The sequence below is a fragment of the Amblyomma mixtum genome, chromosome 7 (assembly GCF_055824585.1).
Source record: "Amblyomma mixtum isolate Tamu chromosome 7, ASM5582458v1, whole genome shotgun sequence".
Taxonomy (NCBI): Eukaryota; Metazoa; Arthropoda; class Arachnida; order Ixodida; family Ixodidae; genus Amblyomma; species Amblyomma mixtum.
This window is the reverse complement of record NC_143018.1, coordinates 18,284,422-18,299,697: the sequence shown is the minus strand read 5'-3', so window position 1 is coordinate 18,299,697 and position 15,276 is coordinate 18,284,422. Positions and strand designations below refer to the sequence as shown.

Sequence of the window (15,276 nt, the reverse complement as noted above, 5' to 3'; positions counted from 1 at the left end):
GGTGCGTCCGAAATTTCAAGCGCTCTTACACATTGGCTCTATGGGCCATGTCGCGGTGCCGCGAAAAAGTCCGAATAATCAAGCATGTCCGAAAAATCAGGCGTCCGAATTTTCGGTCGTCGACTGTATTGTGATGTCTTAACCCGTTTTCCTTTTCTCTCTTTTTTCCGTCTTTGCCCCTTCCCCAATGTGGCGCAGCATGTCAGAGGCACGTTTCACGGACTAAGTTTTTTGTTCGTGACTTTATACTTCATTTAGTCTTTTCCGTACGTCACTTAGTAATTGAGCTTTATTTGTATTATTTTATTTGTTTACGTAACACTGCAGATGCTCGGTCATCTCAGGAAGAATTAAAATAAAACACAAAGAAGCAATGTTTACATCATCTGCAGGTAGCACATAAAACAATAATGTTTATGACTCGTGCGTGAGGAAATGCTGATGGCGATGCCTTTTGCTTTGTTGTGTTTTTTTGAAAACTCTAATATAAGTTTTATAATATTAATTGTTACCATTATCTCTTGTCATCATGACCGTTCTTGTGTGCTGCATGGATGTGTATTTTTATATGTTCTTCCAAAGTGTCCAGTAAAGGACTTTGCGCATTACATTAAGTTGGCACGAAGGTCATCTTAAGCTTTCATGTTGCCACCCGCTTGACAGCTGTGAAATAAATCTAAGCTAGGTGAACATAAGGAAAATGGTCATGCTCTTTCATAGCGTTCCATTAAATCAGTTGTACTCGCAGTCCTGTGTACAGCTACAACAAAATCACATGAAAGTGTGGTACAGTAAAAGCTCGTTAATTTGGCCCCCATTAATCAAGAAATCCAAATACCATAAAAACCCGCGTATAATACGAACCCGAGTAAATACGAGGTGAAGTTTTAGAGATGCGAAATGGGAAAGAAAAGTTTTACCCGCGTATAATACGAATGACGCAAGCTCATAGAAGACATTTATTCAAATCGCATCCTGCACTTCACTTCAATCACTTTCATCTTCAGCAGCGCTTTCTTCAGACATTTCTTTGTCCGACAAAGCATCCCAAATGTACTCATCTTCCGTGCCATCGAGGGCGTTCGAGATGCCGCACTTCTTAAAAGACCGACGCACAAGGTCTTCTGGGATCTATTTATACAGCGTGGCTGGCGAAGCCCGCTTCAGCCGCCCGGTTGGCGTCACTGCAGGTTCACCTGAGCGCATCCACTCTGCGTAGCACCGCTTGACTGCGTCGTTGAACGGTTTGTTTACACAAACATCAAGGGGCCGCGAAACCTTCATCGCGTTCCACTGCACGCGAAAAGGGCTTCTTTCTGTCGTCGCCATCCACAAATGCTTCCTTCGACGAGACCAAACTGCCTTCCGGCCACACTGTTGCCGATGTTCTCCGCAGCTAAAATCGCTTTTCGCTTGCAAGCAGCCTAGTACTGTTTTCGAGACCCTGACATTGTGCTCCTCAAAACAATATCCACTTCACGAAGCGTGCCTTACATGCGAGCACGTGCGTTGTCAACAGGCACACAGCACACCGCGACCTCCCCCGGCGCACCCAACGGATCAACAAAGAAACGACGTCGTGACGTTGTTTGTCGAGAGTTACGAAGCCAAGCCGTAGTAGCACGCTGCAATAATGAAACCAAAACTTCGAGCAACTTCGAAAATGTTTGTTCAGATTTGCAAATAGTACGTGGTGGAAATTTAGGACGCTAATTACCACTTCACATTCTGTGGACTGACACTGGCCTTGTGAAGGGTGCCCATTTCATAGGGAGAAAGCAGTTCGCACTTCAGAGGAGGTGTGCACGCAAGATACAGTGTCGCTTCTTTCTTTCTGAAAGGGCTGTTTTGATTGCTGTTGCGCCTCCTCCTCTCTCTCTCCCCCCGTGCAGTTTCATTGGCCACTCCCTGGGCAACATCATCATCCGCAGCGCACTCACTCGCCCCGAGATGAAGCCCTACCTTAGCCAGCTGTGCACTTTCCTCTCCCTCTCGGGGCCCCACCTGGGCACACTCTTCAACAACAGTGGCCTCGTCAACATGGGTCAGTAGTCGGCCCCAGCTCAGCTCTGCTATTTTTTCTGATAGCCTCTAACTGAATGAGCATGTCTTTAGACGTGCACTTCTGGTGTTTTCGTCGCGGAAAGTTAATCTGAAGACACGGCTCTTTTTTTTTTTTCTTGGTGTGCCAAGTCCACCATGTAAAACTGACCTCCTGCTTCCAGATGTCGAAACTAATGTGAATTACGTCAGTAGGAGTGTAGTATTTTGATTTTTCACAGCAGGTGGCGGGGATATCAACTTTTTTATGGCTAGAATTGTGAAGCGCATCACACCTTGCTTGAAGACTTACCTTGCGAGGAAAAAATCTTTCAGGAGTAATAGAATTTAACGTTAAGGTATCACATTAAACATATCTTGTCTTCCAGTGAAATAGAAAGTAAGCTCTATTTGTTGTGAGTTAGAAACGGTTGCGTCCATTTTCAGTGAAGCAACTACCCAGGGCATGGTTGGCAAGGAATAAGCTTCCCCAGTTGCGGGCTTAAAGCAGCCACCAAATCTTTAAAACATGGCTGAAGCTCGTCACTAGTTTGCTGTCAGTAATTTCTCCAGAAGCATCAGTTTGAACCTCACTATGCCTAGAGCCTTTTGCTTCATAGGTGGCCTTGTGATATCGAGGGCAATACGGAAATAATTTTTTTTTTCGTCACTGCATTGGTCGTTTTGCTGGAAGCACAGCTTTCACTTGAAAGCTACCCTGGATTACTGAAAATGAGCTTGTGTGTTTTCAGCAGTTGTCTGTGAAGTAGCGTTTGAAGGTTAAGATGCCCTTAAAAAACTTGGATGGTTGACCTACAATGCTATAGCATCTGAGATCCCTCCCATGCAAGTACTCTTTCACTTACATAGATTTATAGATCCACAAGGGATTTATAGATCCACAAGGGATTTATAGATCCACAAGGGATTTATAGATCCCTGGGACCTCTAATGCCATCACATTAAAGGTGCACTGAAGAGGAATTTGAACTCGTCTTTTTGCTTCGGGAACTTGATCTACACATTCCCAGCATTCTTAGAAGCTTCGACTTATTGCCCTGTGTGGCCGATTTCCCCCATTAAATTGGATTAACGTCCGGCTCCCGCCTTTATTTTTTTAATTCTTCCTGTACAGTGGGCGGAGTCGACCAACGCGTGGAGTGCCTGCCTTTCAGCCAGCTCCGTGGAGGCTTTGCTTTTGCTTTATTTTGTTTTTTAGGTTTCCGTGAATAAATAGTTTCATTCGCAGATAATATAGCCGCAAAATAAGCCCGCAGAAATAAAAATACGCGCGGACTATTTGCTTCTACGGATTACCACGTATTACTCCGCTGATGGCAGAGCGGCAAGCCGCCACGAAACTGGGTGAAAGGCACTCCACGCGTTGGTCGACTCCGCTCACCGTACGGGGAGAATTTAAAAAAAAAAAAGGCGGGAACCGGACGTTAATTCGATTTAATTAGGGAGATCGGCCACACAGGGCAATAAATCGCAGTTTCTAAGAATGCTCGGAACGTGTAGATTGAGTTCCCGTGGCAAAAAGACGCGTTCGGATTTCTCTTCAGTGCACCTTTAAAACGTGTGCATGAGAGATGCATGGAGAAATACTCCTTGCCAGTTAGCTGTTGTCAGTGCCCACATACGCTGGCGGACTCTTTGGCAATTGTGTGCTCCTCTTTGCTCGCTCTGGCAGGCATGTGGTTCATGCAGAAGTGGAAAAAGTCTGGTTCCCTGCTCCAGCTCTCCATGAAGGACACAGCTGATGTCCGGCAGTCGTTTCTTTACAAGCTCAGCCAGAAGCCCGGTTGGTACTCTCTCTCTCTCTCTCTCTCTCCTCCTGTGCCTTACTCGCCCCTTGCGTGCTAGCACATGAAATGTTGAGTCTTTTCAGTTCAAGTTAGCGCTTCGTTACCTGTTCAAAAACAAGTTGTATCATGTCATTTTGTATTCTTGTGTGAAACATCTGACTCTGACAATGGGGTTCGCTATTGTCAGCCATGGAAGGCCTTGTCACCAGCATTGTGCAGATGTTAAAAATTTTGAATTGTTTACTGTTGTAGTATTTGCGATTCAATCTGCAACTCTCTTCCTTTATCCTTTATTCTTCTGTTCTCGTTCTTCTCGCACTGTGCACCCCTCAATATATTTCATCAACTAGCCCAGGCTGCTACCCTAGATAGTCGGGTACAACTCAAGAACAAAGTGGTAAATGCCACTCAAAGCAGGCTCTCCAGCGAATGGCATCGGCCGATTTTCATGACATCATGGTTCATCTATGGTTAATCCCCTGTCAGGCTAGCATTAAAGAGGATTAAAACTCTTTAACCTTGACGTCATGAAAATCGGTCAATGCCATTGGCTGGAAGGCCTGCTTTGACGGGTATTTGCCGCTTCATTCTTTAGTTGTGTCCGACTATAGTGACGTCACAAAATGAATAAGGGGCAGGAGGGAAACCTTAGTTCGTTGACCATTGCTATGACACTTGACTACTGAGCCTAAGGACCTGGTTCAGGCCGGCCGTGGCAGCCATGTTTCGGTGCACGCGAAACACAAAAGGTGCCGTGTGCTGTAGGATCCTTTTTTCACTCTCTCCTTTATTCCTTCCTTACAGCGGTTGAGGTGTCCACTGAGATAGCCATTTCTTTTCCTCAAAACTAATTTTCAATTTTCATTCTTTTTTTCGTTTTCAGCGAACATTAAAGAACTCTGGGGGTCTAAACCAATCCAGAGCCCTGCACTATGGCATCCCTCATAGCCCAAAGGTTGCTTCAGGGTGTTAAACCCCGCTATTAGAATTTTACAATTTCTTGGTAAAAGATTGAAGACTTTGTAGCAGTGGTCACTAGCGACACTCACGTGTGAATGATCTTGTGCTGTGGTATCAGTGAACTTGCTCTTTTCTTGTAGTGTCCATTGCCAGCACATGGCAAAAGCACACATACAGTAATGAATGGCGTTTCTCCTGTGCACTGTTTTTTACCTTGCTGGTCCGATTGAGCCCACTGGAAGAATGAACGAGTTAACAGCCCCAAGGCAGTCAAGGCAGAAAGCTGAGACGGTCACCTTGTGTTGTTTTTCCTCCCTCTCTGCAATTGCAGGGTTGGAATTCTTCAAGCATGTCCTGCTCTTTGGGTCGCTGCAAGATCGCTACGTCCCCATTCACTCGGCCAGGATCGAGCTTTGCAAGGCAGCAGCCAAGGACACGACACCAATAGGTGGGGCCTGCGGGAATGCTGTCTTGTGCAGTTAAGCCTGGACGTAATAAGCCTCCGTGTAGGGAGCTTCTCGATATTACTAAGTTTCTCAATTTCACAGTAGCGCCCCCGTAGAAGCGCATGTATTTGATAATTCCATGCAACAAAGGTGTTGTGGGGGTTGACCTTGATATCATGAACTCGCTGCACTGACTGTCAGCTTGCTAGTGTCGAGTTACTGGAACTTTGGCTAAACTATGTGAAAGTTTCGTGACGGTGTTGACGTTGTTGTTAGTGGCTATTTATTGGTAATAAAAAAATTTTAATAATAAATGGAAGGAACAGATGTTGCTAGCCACGGCGTCTTCCATGGAAATGTGAAGCACCTGAGCTGTGGCTAGCGGGAATAAAAGGACATGGAGAGGGAAAGAAAGGGCGGAGCAGGGATAGAAGAAAGAACAGGGGTAGGGCGGCAATATACACTATGTACAAATATAGGATATATAGTGAAACTTGATATATCTCATTTCCAGTGGCGTTCCTCGTCTTGCTAAAATAAAAGACAGTGTATGATGATATCAGATTGGCCGACTGTAGATAGATTGGAAATTCTGTTATCAACTATTTTGTTTATCAACTTCATCACAGGTCGTCTTCCGTCCTCTTTACCTGCAGTCACCTTAAGCAAGCCCATTTCCCAGTCTGCCCTCCCCACCTGACTGTTGGTTATCGGCTCTTTTCATCGCATGTGCCGCTCTAAGTGCATTTTCGGCTTTTAATTGCCTCTAGCATATCATAATTTCGAGTGTTATTTGATCCATGTTACTCCTTATCTGTCAACATTATACTGTCATCTTCCTTTCTATAGCCTCCTGCACTTTCCTCAATTTTTTTTTGTTACTGACTGCTAGGTCAGCTGCATCGACATGTTTACGATACAACTAAAGGAACTGTCAGAGCTTGTTTTTTCTCTTGCTGGATTTCATTCTGCAGCTGTCAGTAAGCGTTGCAATTTGCAGTGGTGCATATGACACCTATTGAAGCTGACCCGCTAGCCGACATGCACTTGACAAGCTGGTACCCCCTCTTGACAGCATGATGGTCCAGTACCGCAGTGGTAACCCAGTGGTCTGACCATCCAACTTGTATGCAGGGGGTACAGGGTTCAATCCCTAGTGGCGCTAGATATCCGCTAGATATCCACCAGATATCCACAGATATCCATTAAATGTCCACAGGCCTGGGGCTTGCATTTCCCTAACCATGGATCTGTCCTTTAGGAGCCGCATACCGGGAGATGGTGAGCCACCTGCTACGACCACTGGCCAACAAGCCGGACATCAGCCTGGTGCGGTACGATGTGCACCACGCCCTGCCCAGTTCGGCCAACTCACTCATTGGCCGTGCCGCCCACATCGCCGTGCTCGACTCTGAGCTCTTCATCGAGAAGTTCATGGTGGTCACTGGACTCAAGTACTTCGCGTGAACATTCTTCACCCCCCCCCTTCCTCCCCCCCTCCACTTCCTCCCCTTTTCTAACCTGGAGGCAATGCGTGCCTGAGAAAAATGTGCTGATTCTTGCATCCGTAGTGGACACAGGTATGAGTTTTTTTTTCGTGTGTGTGTGCGAAACGGCTTACTCTTGTGTTTTTCAGGGGTGTTTGTTGATTGTAGTACCTGCTTGGTTCATCCAGACCAGGAGTTCTCAATCTTTTTTTTCTAGCCTCGGAGAACAGCTTTCAAAAGTTTCTGAGGAACCCCATGTGTCTTAACTTTCATCCCTACCTGCAACATGGATGTAAAAAAAGGCCATGGAGACGCAAAGCCCATTAGAAAAATGACTGAATTGAGTTAATCATGACTGGCTGTGTAGTAAAATGGACTGCTGCTAGCAGTTACAGTATGACTGTAATCCCGAAATTATATGCATAAAAGTGAAAGTGGAGGTTGGGGCATGATTTGGGTGTTTGTGGAAACCAAAAAAGTACTCCTAGGAACCTCGGAGTTCCACACAAACCAGTTTGAAAACCCCTGGTCCAAACTGATTTTAAATACACTCTGTTTCAAGGGTACCTTGAACCAGTTGTATAGTTCTGCGGAAGAACAAAGCTGTGCTGCCATCTTTCGTTTGGATTGCATGATGTCCGCCAGAAAGTGCGATGTGTAAAAATATCCGGCACTTTGCTTTTCTAGTGAAAATACTGCACCGCTCCTTTGAGATTGCCTTCCATCTTTTGTCAGGCATTGCCGCAGACATGGATGAATCTCGTTCATTTCAGATAAAGCAGGCAGGCAGGCAACGGGATGACATATTATGTACTAAACTCATCGCACAGTACAGTGGTTGCAATGCTTTAGCCATGAGAATTGCACACAGACCTGCCTCCATCAGTGGTGCAGCGGTCTTACGGATGACAGTACCTAACCAGTCAAGCAGCTCTTCTCAATCGACACTATTGTGAGGCGCTATTTTCGTGCTGTTCTGTCGACCCTGCGGTCTACTGACAGGTCAAGCAAGCAAGCAGCTCAAACTTAAGCTTGGTGGTGCATAATTTTACCGCACACCAGAAAAGTAGGCCATGTCATTCAAGCTTTACCGTTTCTTGAGGTTCACAAAGTGGTGGAGGCTGCGTGTAACTTGGCTTTCAAAGTCCCATTGGTTTCACCCAGAGTTCTATTGGGCATTGTCTGTTACAAGGCATCCGCCGTAGCCATTTGGATTTGGCGGTATACAGTCTCAGTTTTCAAACGTGCCTCTTCAGTTTAGCTCTAAGTGTTTGATTTCGTTCTATCTTTTGACTTTTAAGCTTTTACCTCATTTCAGCTAGTCATGTTATATGTACAGTTTGGAGTCGTTGAAACCTTGGAGAAAAGCAGTGGATTTCCTTTGGGACAAACTCTGTTCGGCTAAATTATCTGATTTGCTAGATATTCCAGAGGACATAGTTTAGTTTTTTTGTAGACACTATGCCAGTAAAAGAAAGAGAGAGAGAAAGTGCTTAAAACCATTCAATTCGCGCGCCTTGGAGGGCCTGGAAAGCTTAATTGAACAGACTCATGTCTCTAGGTGTTCTTCCAGGCTCAGGAAGGGTTGTGGGCAGCCTTGTATAAGACTGTGTGCATTTTACTCTTTAACCACAGTATCAGTTTAACCACAGTATCAGCTTGAGGTTTCCGATTTGTTTTTGTCAATAGTTGGGGACACGTCACAAAAAAAAGTGATTGCCATAAAAAATGTTAGCGCAGGTGACGTCTTGTGAGCACCTTGTCATTTGCGCTTGTGTCATTTCCGGTTAACTATGGCAGTATGCATACGTGTTTAAAATCCTGTCACACTTGTCTTGAGGTTAAGAGACTGCTTTATTTTGTTGCCATTCTTGTGCTTGTCAAGAGTAACCTCAAATGCTCAAAATTCTGACAAAATATTTCTTCGCTTTCTGAAAAATAGAAGTGACAGTGGTGATCGTAATTCTTCCCCTCCTTGAAAAATCCTATTACTTAGCCACACTCGGTCGTATTGCATCTCCTGGCCTGCTGTTCCTGTTTCATAAGCTCCGAGGTTATTGAGCCCTCGCTGGGAAGGGGCAAGCTTCACAGGTTAGCAACTTGTTCTCTAAAGCTTGCAAGTTGGGACAGCAAGCTGAGCCTTGTACCGCCCCTTTTTCACATGGTGTTCTTTCTTATTATTATTATTATTATTATTATTATTATTGTTATTATTATCATTATTATTATTATTATTATTATATATTGTTATTAATATTGTTTGTATCATAGCAGTCAAAGCATCTGATTGAAAATCCCACGGTAAAGTATAGTGCCATTATTGGCTTCATCTAGCACTTCAAATGGCGTATACATACCAGAAGAGGGCAAATACGGGCTGGTTGGTACATGTTTTACGAATTGGAAAAACAGCGCAATCAAAGACGAGACACAAGAGAAGGAGAAGGAAGCGCTGGTGTTTTGTCCTTCTCTTGTGTCTCGTCTTTGATTGCGCTGTTTTTCCAATTCGTAAAGGCGTATACATGATCACTTTTCCCTCGCAGAGTGGAATGTGGGGTGTGGTTGTGGATAGCCTTTAGTTTGGCGTAATCATTCCCAACAATTTGCAGTTACATTCTTTGACCTGTCAGTAGTCTGCTAGTGGATTATAAAGCCACAAATATGAAACCATACATTAGTTGCTTTTAATTTGTCTAAGTTTTGTGCAGGATCCATTTCAAAGTTTCAGTCGAGACACTGGGATTAGGTACAGTCTACTCCGTACTAACTTGGCTACTCCATGGTTTGTGTGCATCTCTCATTGCTTGTACCATCCACAAAGTTCCTGGAAGTGCTGCGTGTTATGTGTCTTTGCTTTTGTTATTCTGAAAAATATAGTAACTGCAAAGTTGAAAAAGTAGTACTCAGACTATGAGCACGGCAGTGCACCCAAAAGCATGGCAATCTCTCGTGGGCTGAAGCCCAGACCTGCACAAGCAATCTCAAGCTGCTTGTCCGCAAACTGTGTTTTTCTCGTCCTTTTTTTTTATTGCGGATATGTGCAGTTTTTAAAGTCTTGCTCATTTCCACAAACTGTGTTCCGAGAGAAGCGTTGATCCACTTGGAAGCCTGTGGCCTTGTAAATTCTGCGGCTTGCTTTTGTTCACTGCTACAGTGTTTACCCCTATTGGAGCACTTGTTTTTACGTGGTTATTTTGGCACTTGTGCGTTTTTCTTGCGTCACTGTTTTTATTGTTTTCGTTTAGCCATTGTTGGCAACGTGAAGCGCATCGCGTGCAGAGCTGTAACTATTTATTTCTTGTTGTCATATTTTCAGTGTTTGTTGTTAGTCAGACATGGACACCACTTATGGTCCTTTTGCCATGTCGTGGTGCAAGAGCGCATTTGTGCGGCGTATTCATGGCGGATGTGTCTTGTATTTGTGGAAGAGACGCAGTTTTGCTCTGTAACCTCAGGCGGTGTCTGATTTGCTTTTATTCTGTTGTAATTCAGTTCTCTTTGCTTTACTTTTGGTTTTGTGTGTTTCACTCTACACAGCATAGTATGCGTGGCATTGATTACTGTGCAAAAGTAATCATGTCGATTGCGCATGCCGCGTTATATATGGCCAGCTGTCTTGCGCACCAAACTGTTCTAGTTTTCCTCCGTACGCCTCAATATTATTAGCCAAACTGTGACACCTCAGAGATGATTAAAAAATTTCACATCTTGTTCAATAGCTGGCTGAAGTAGAGCCTGGACTGAGCAAAGGGCTCGGAAAATGAGAACGGCATTATTTATTGCAATGTCACCAGAAAGGTGCATCTCCAGGTGCTAAAAAAAGCTTACTTTAGGGCAAGTAACATTCCAGTGCTACTACTAGTGCAGTTCCTCGGTGTGCGCACTAATAGTTTAGAAGATAAAGGGAGCTGTCATGTGCATTGTGAACTTTCTCTGTTTTGTGGCATAGTTTTTTAGGGTCACATTTTAAGCAGTATCACGAGACTGATCTCTCATACTGAATTCACATGCAGACCTGTATTCCATGTATATATTGCTTTCGAATGAAGTTATCTTGTGATGTTTTCACGTCTTGGATAGTTTGGCAATGTGTACAGCGCATTTGTCTCTTATTGTTTGTTCGATGTGTTGTTATTGCAGACTAATTCCATTGCTTTTTGTATAAGCCCTGCAACAAACAGCTTCAGTGAGGGATCTTGTATAAAATTCGTGGATATTGTTCACATTTGTGTCAGGCCACATGCGGCATGTGTGACTTTGTTGTTGACAGTCTTGTTGATTATGTAGTTCTTGTTTCTTGTTGCTTCTTGGGTTGTTTTTCTTTGCACTGCATATGTTAAATTTTTCTAGGCATGTCATCAGATTGTATTGTTTGCTTTTTTTTTCTTATTGAGTTGCCAAATATATATTTATTCTAGTTTCCTTTGCGATGCGTTCTGTGAAATATGTGGTAATTTTATGTGTGCTTTTATTCTGCATGCCGATATATATATATATATATATATATATATATATATATATATATATATATATATATATATAGTTTTTAATCTTCTTTGAGGCCATAAATTTGACTTTACTCAGTGTATTTCTCATTCTCAAAAGGCGGTAGTATGCATGGGGGCAGTGGCAGACCTGTTTAGTCTTGTGACAGTATTCTTTTCATTTAAGGAGCATTCATTGGTGCTGCCAAAGAATTGCTTAGCTCCCAATGCATGGTGTTCACAATTGTTTCTCTCACTGCAAGGTACAACCTACACAATGCAAAGCTGGCAGGGAGTAGCATGCACCAGCATTTAACTCTTTCCCTACCGTGCCCATTGAGCTTCGTTAGCCCGCTAACGATGATTTCATGCCCCGATTTCAGAACCTTCTGCGTTGGTAATTACCACGCTGCTGATGTAGTTTGTAGGCCAGGAAACAAAGTTTTGTTTCCGATGTAATTTTCTTTTGTCCCGCGAGGGGGCACTTTCTAACGCGCTGCGAAGAAATGAAGACACAGACCTGCGCTCATTGCCTGCCATGTTGCCCGCAGATGACGCCTTCGCCGCTCGACTTCGGAGCCTTCCCCGTTGCCTACAGGCACGATGCGCATCTGGCTTGTAGCCGGTGAACTGAAGTTTTGTTTCCGATATAGTTTTTTTTGCCCCTACGAAACGGCATTTTTTTAACGCACTCCGAAGATGCGGTACCATCAAAGTCGCTTGGCAGCCTCCGCATGCGCGGCACGCGCTCTAAGACATAGCAAATCTCAGGACTCCGTTTCGTCTGCGAGTGATTTAATCGACGTCCTGTGCAACAACGAGCCTGAAAATGGTGCAAGGCACTGAAGATAATTGAGTTTTCACATCGGTGATGATGGAAACCAGCTTGAAACACAGGCGGCCGCGCTCCGATGCACAACTATAGGGTTTCCAGTTATTGTTTTGTAGCAGCAATACTATTCAAGATAGAAATGATTTTTTTTGCAGAGAGTGGCCAATAGTGTAATAAATATATAAATATAAAAATATGAAATATAAATATTTCAGAAAATTTTCAACATTTTTTTCTTTTTAAATACAAGCATGCTTTTGCAAGTTTTGTTGAATTTTTTCTAAAATCTCGTTTTTAGCTAATAAAATTTTTTGGTGCAACATGCAGTTTGGTGTTTAAACTTATATTAATAAAAAGCACCTTTATTCAGCTCTGTTTTTGGGTATTGGATTCAATACTGAATGCAATAGTTTTTACAGAAAAAAAAAATGTACTGAAACCTTCAGAAAATGGTCTTTTCCCCATGGTAGGGAAAGAGTTAACAAAGCTAGTTGCTGCATTAAACTTTGCAAAACTGATCTAATTTTTTCATGTTGCTTTAGCATGCAAAAGTAATGGTTTTGAGCTGTTCGCTCTTTGACAATATTTTTTTAGTTTTAGTCAATACACATGCAAATTTGCATACTTCCTGTTCCCTCCAGTAATGCCTGTGACACACGATCTTATATCTGCCATGTAAAGAATAACGCCGTAACATTCAACCTGGTTGTGAACACCCTGACTGATGGTGTGCCGATACTAGTTGAAAGTACAAGCTTGTATACATTATAAGCATGAACAATGGCAGCTACTTTCTGAAGAATTTTTTTTCAGGCCTTGCACTTGCCGACGGAAAAACGTTGTACAGCCAGGATTTCTCTGCCCACCTTCAGTACAACACACAGAAGGGACAATGCAGTGGTGCCCGTTTTGGTGTGGGAAGTCGACAGCGCCACCTATTGCATGGAAGTCACATGCATTAAGGAATGAGCATACGGTGTCATCGCGACACCTGCAGCCATGTCCTGTAGATGGCGCTATGCACTCTGTCAAGGTTATATCGAGGCGTGGCATAATAACGCTGTATGCGATGTGTAATATGATGTAGAGTGAGAAAAAAAAAACACACTTGTGAACTCTTCATTCCACTTGTGACATGCTGCTGTTTCAGAAATCATTACATTATTCTACTACCGTGTAGTGGCAATACAGTGCCGTCAAAGCGCCAGTACTTTCACCACGAGGAGACCCAAGCTTGATGTCAACTTTTGTACTAAAGTTTCGAGCTCCGGAATGGTTGTGTACCACGCGCTGGTTAAACAACACTCCGATGTATCGCATGTTTTGTCTGTGTGTATGGGCAATGCATGTTTGAACCAGTTTCATGTGCCAGTTCATGCTCTTGTTTTCCGTTAACTGACCTCACCCACCAGTACTACCGACGTGTTCAGAGAACAATCTGCGAAGTCATGGCTTGCCTCCCATTATCACAAGAAAGCGTCACCTAGTCTTATCCACGTACAAAGATGCATCACTCTGTTGCCGGTCATAACTCTGCGCTGCTGGCTTGCACTGCGCGCTCACTGGAAAGATGCCAGGCGTTTTATGTACATGGCTGTCTTTGCGAAATTTTGTGCGTAACCATTGTGTGTGCACTTGTTGCTATTCATTAAATGGATGTTTACTGCAAAGTCGCATGACAGACTCTGGTTTTCCTCGCTTGCCAGCATCTGTTGACGGAGAAATGGGAAGAAAGCATGACGCCGGACAGCTATTCTCTACAACCAGGTCTCCACTCAAGCCGATTTCTCTCAAGGTCAACTCCTTTCAACTTTTGTTCTTAAAAAAAAATAGGCTTTACGGCTCTTTCCAACTGTGCGGGTGTTTGTCCAGTAGCAAAAGTAGCTTTTGTTGCCAAGAAAATTGAATTTAAAATTTTCCCTCTTCTCCCGACTCCCAACTTCAAAATTGAAATAGGCTCCGTGATAACTGTTGGAAGTGACGACAAGGATGCCATTAACCCGCGTTTGCTCCCCTACCCACTCCGCCCGCTTCCGATGCCTTAACGACTCCCAACTTCAAAATTGAAATAGGCTCCGTGATAACTGTTGGAAGTGAACGGCAGTGAGCACTTGCCTCATGAAAGTGTTGATGCACCGCTGCTTGCTTGTCAAAACGGCCAGTGGTGGCGACACTTGTATTTAGAATAAACATCACTACTAGTGACCACCACTGCCACTTGTATTTCAATTGTTACCTATTATAGCTTTCAAAAGGTTTGTTTTCAATGAAAGCGTTTTTGTCACTAGAACGCAGTTATCTGTCGAAACAGGCCCACTTTAGTTTGTCCTCTGAGTTGATGAATAAGGCTCTCAACCAGGGTGTGGAACTGGAACCTAATCCATACTTTTTTCACCATCATGGAACTGAACTTGAGTCGGAACGAATTCAAAGGAACTGTTCCGAAACAGTTTGGGACTCGGTTCAGCCCTACTTTTCTTGCAACATGGCTGCCTTTCTTTTTTTTCAGACGAAATAAGATGTGCTACCATGCAGGTTCACAGAAAGCTGTCTGCATTGAACAGTGCGAAAATGGCGCCCGGGCTACAGGACAACAAAATATGGAAGTCTGGTGTCCAGGAAAGAAACCTAACTGCGCTTCTGTGATGCACTTTCGGCAATTCTGAAGCATTCTGAGTTTATCAGTTTATTAGTGTATCCCCCTTTCACATGTTTGCAGACAGTTGTAATTGAATTTTAGCACTGCTCTAACTCTCAAACCACGAAGTGAGAATAGCTTTCCGTTCGTTGTGTCATGTACCATAAATATATAAAACACAGGTGCAACGACACAACCAGGTGCAGCATTTACTTTCGGAGGAATTTACTGCCTCGGAAAGCACATACAAAATAAGGCCCGCCATGACGGCTCAGTGGCCGTGGCGCTCGGCGGCTGATCCCGAGGGCGCGGGTTCGATCTCGGCCGCGGCAGCCGCATTTCGATGGCGACAAAATGCGCATGTGCTGTGTAATGTCGGCGCACGTTGAAAAACCCTAGCTGGTCTGAGTTGATTCCTCCACGTTCCTCATCGCCACCGTGCCGCTTCGACACGTTAAACCCCAGAAATTACAACCATTGTGAGCACTGTATGCGCCTTCGTCGTTTCCACCTATCTGGCTGCGACTTCATCCTGTTTCACCTGTGAATGCTCATCTCATCGCTTGGTCTAATCGCTCGGG

The 15,276-nt window shown here is 44.0% G+C and overlaps 1 protein-coding gene across 4 annotated transcripts in view; it reads left to right on the top strand.

Moving 5' to 3' along the window:
• Positions 1 to 13,730, top strand: part of LOC149335136 (protein FAM135A) — a 45,787-nt gene extending 32,057 nt beyond the window's left edge. For 3 of the 4 annotated variants that reach the window (XR_016284007.1, XR_016284008.1, XR_016284006.1), the window contains 5 exons: positions 1,893 to 2,044; positions 3,734 to 3,844; positions 5,140 to 5,256; positions 6,516 to 9,086; positions 9,256 to 13,730. Coding sequence is in view for 1 of the 4 variants with exons in the window: in XM_089551801.1 (XP_089407927.1) it covers positions 1,893 to 2,044; positions 3,734 to 3,844; positions 5,140 to 5,256; positions 6,516 to 6,721 (586 nt within the window). In the remaining 3 variants the exon portion in view is untranslated. Of the gene's footprint in view, positions 1 to 1,892; positions 2,045 to 3,733; positions 3,845 to 5,139; positions 5,257 to 6,515 lie in introns of all 4 variants that reach the window. The other variant, XM_089551801.1, reaches the window with a different exon arrangement.
• The last annotated feature ends 1,546 nt before the right edge of the window (positions 13,731 to 15,276 follow it).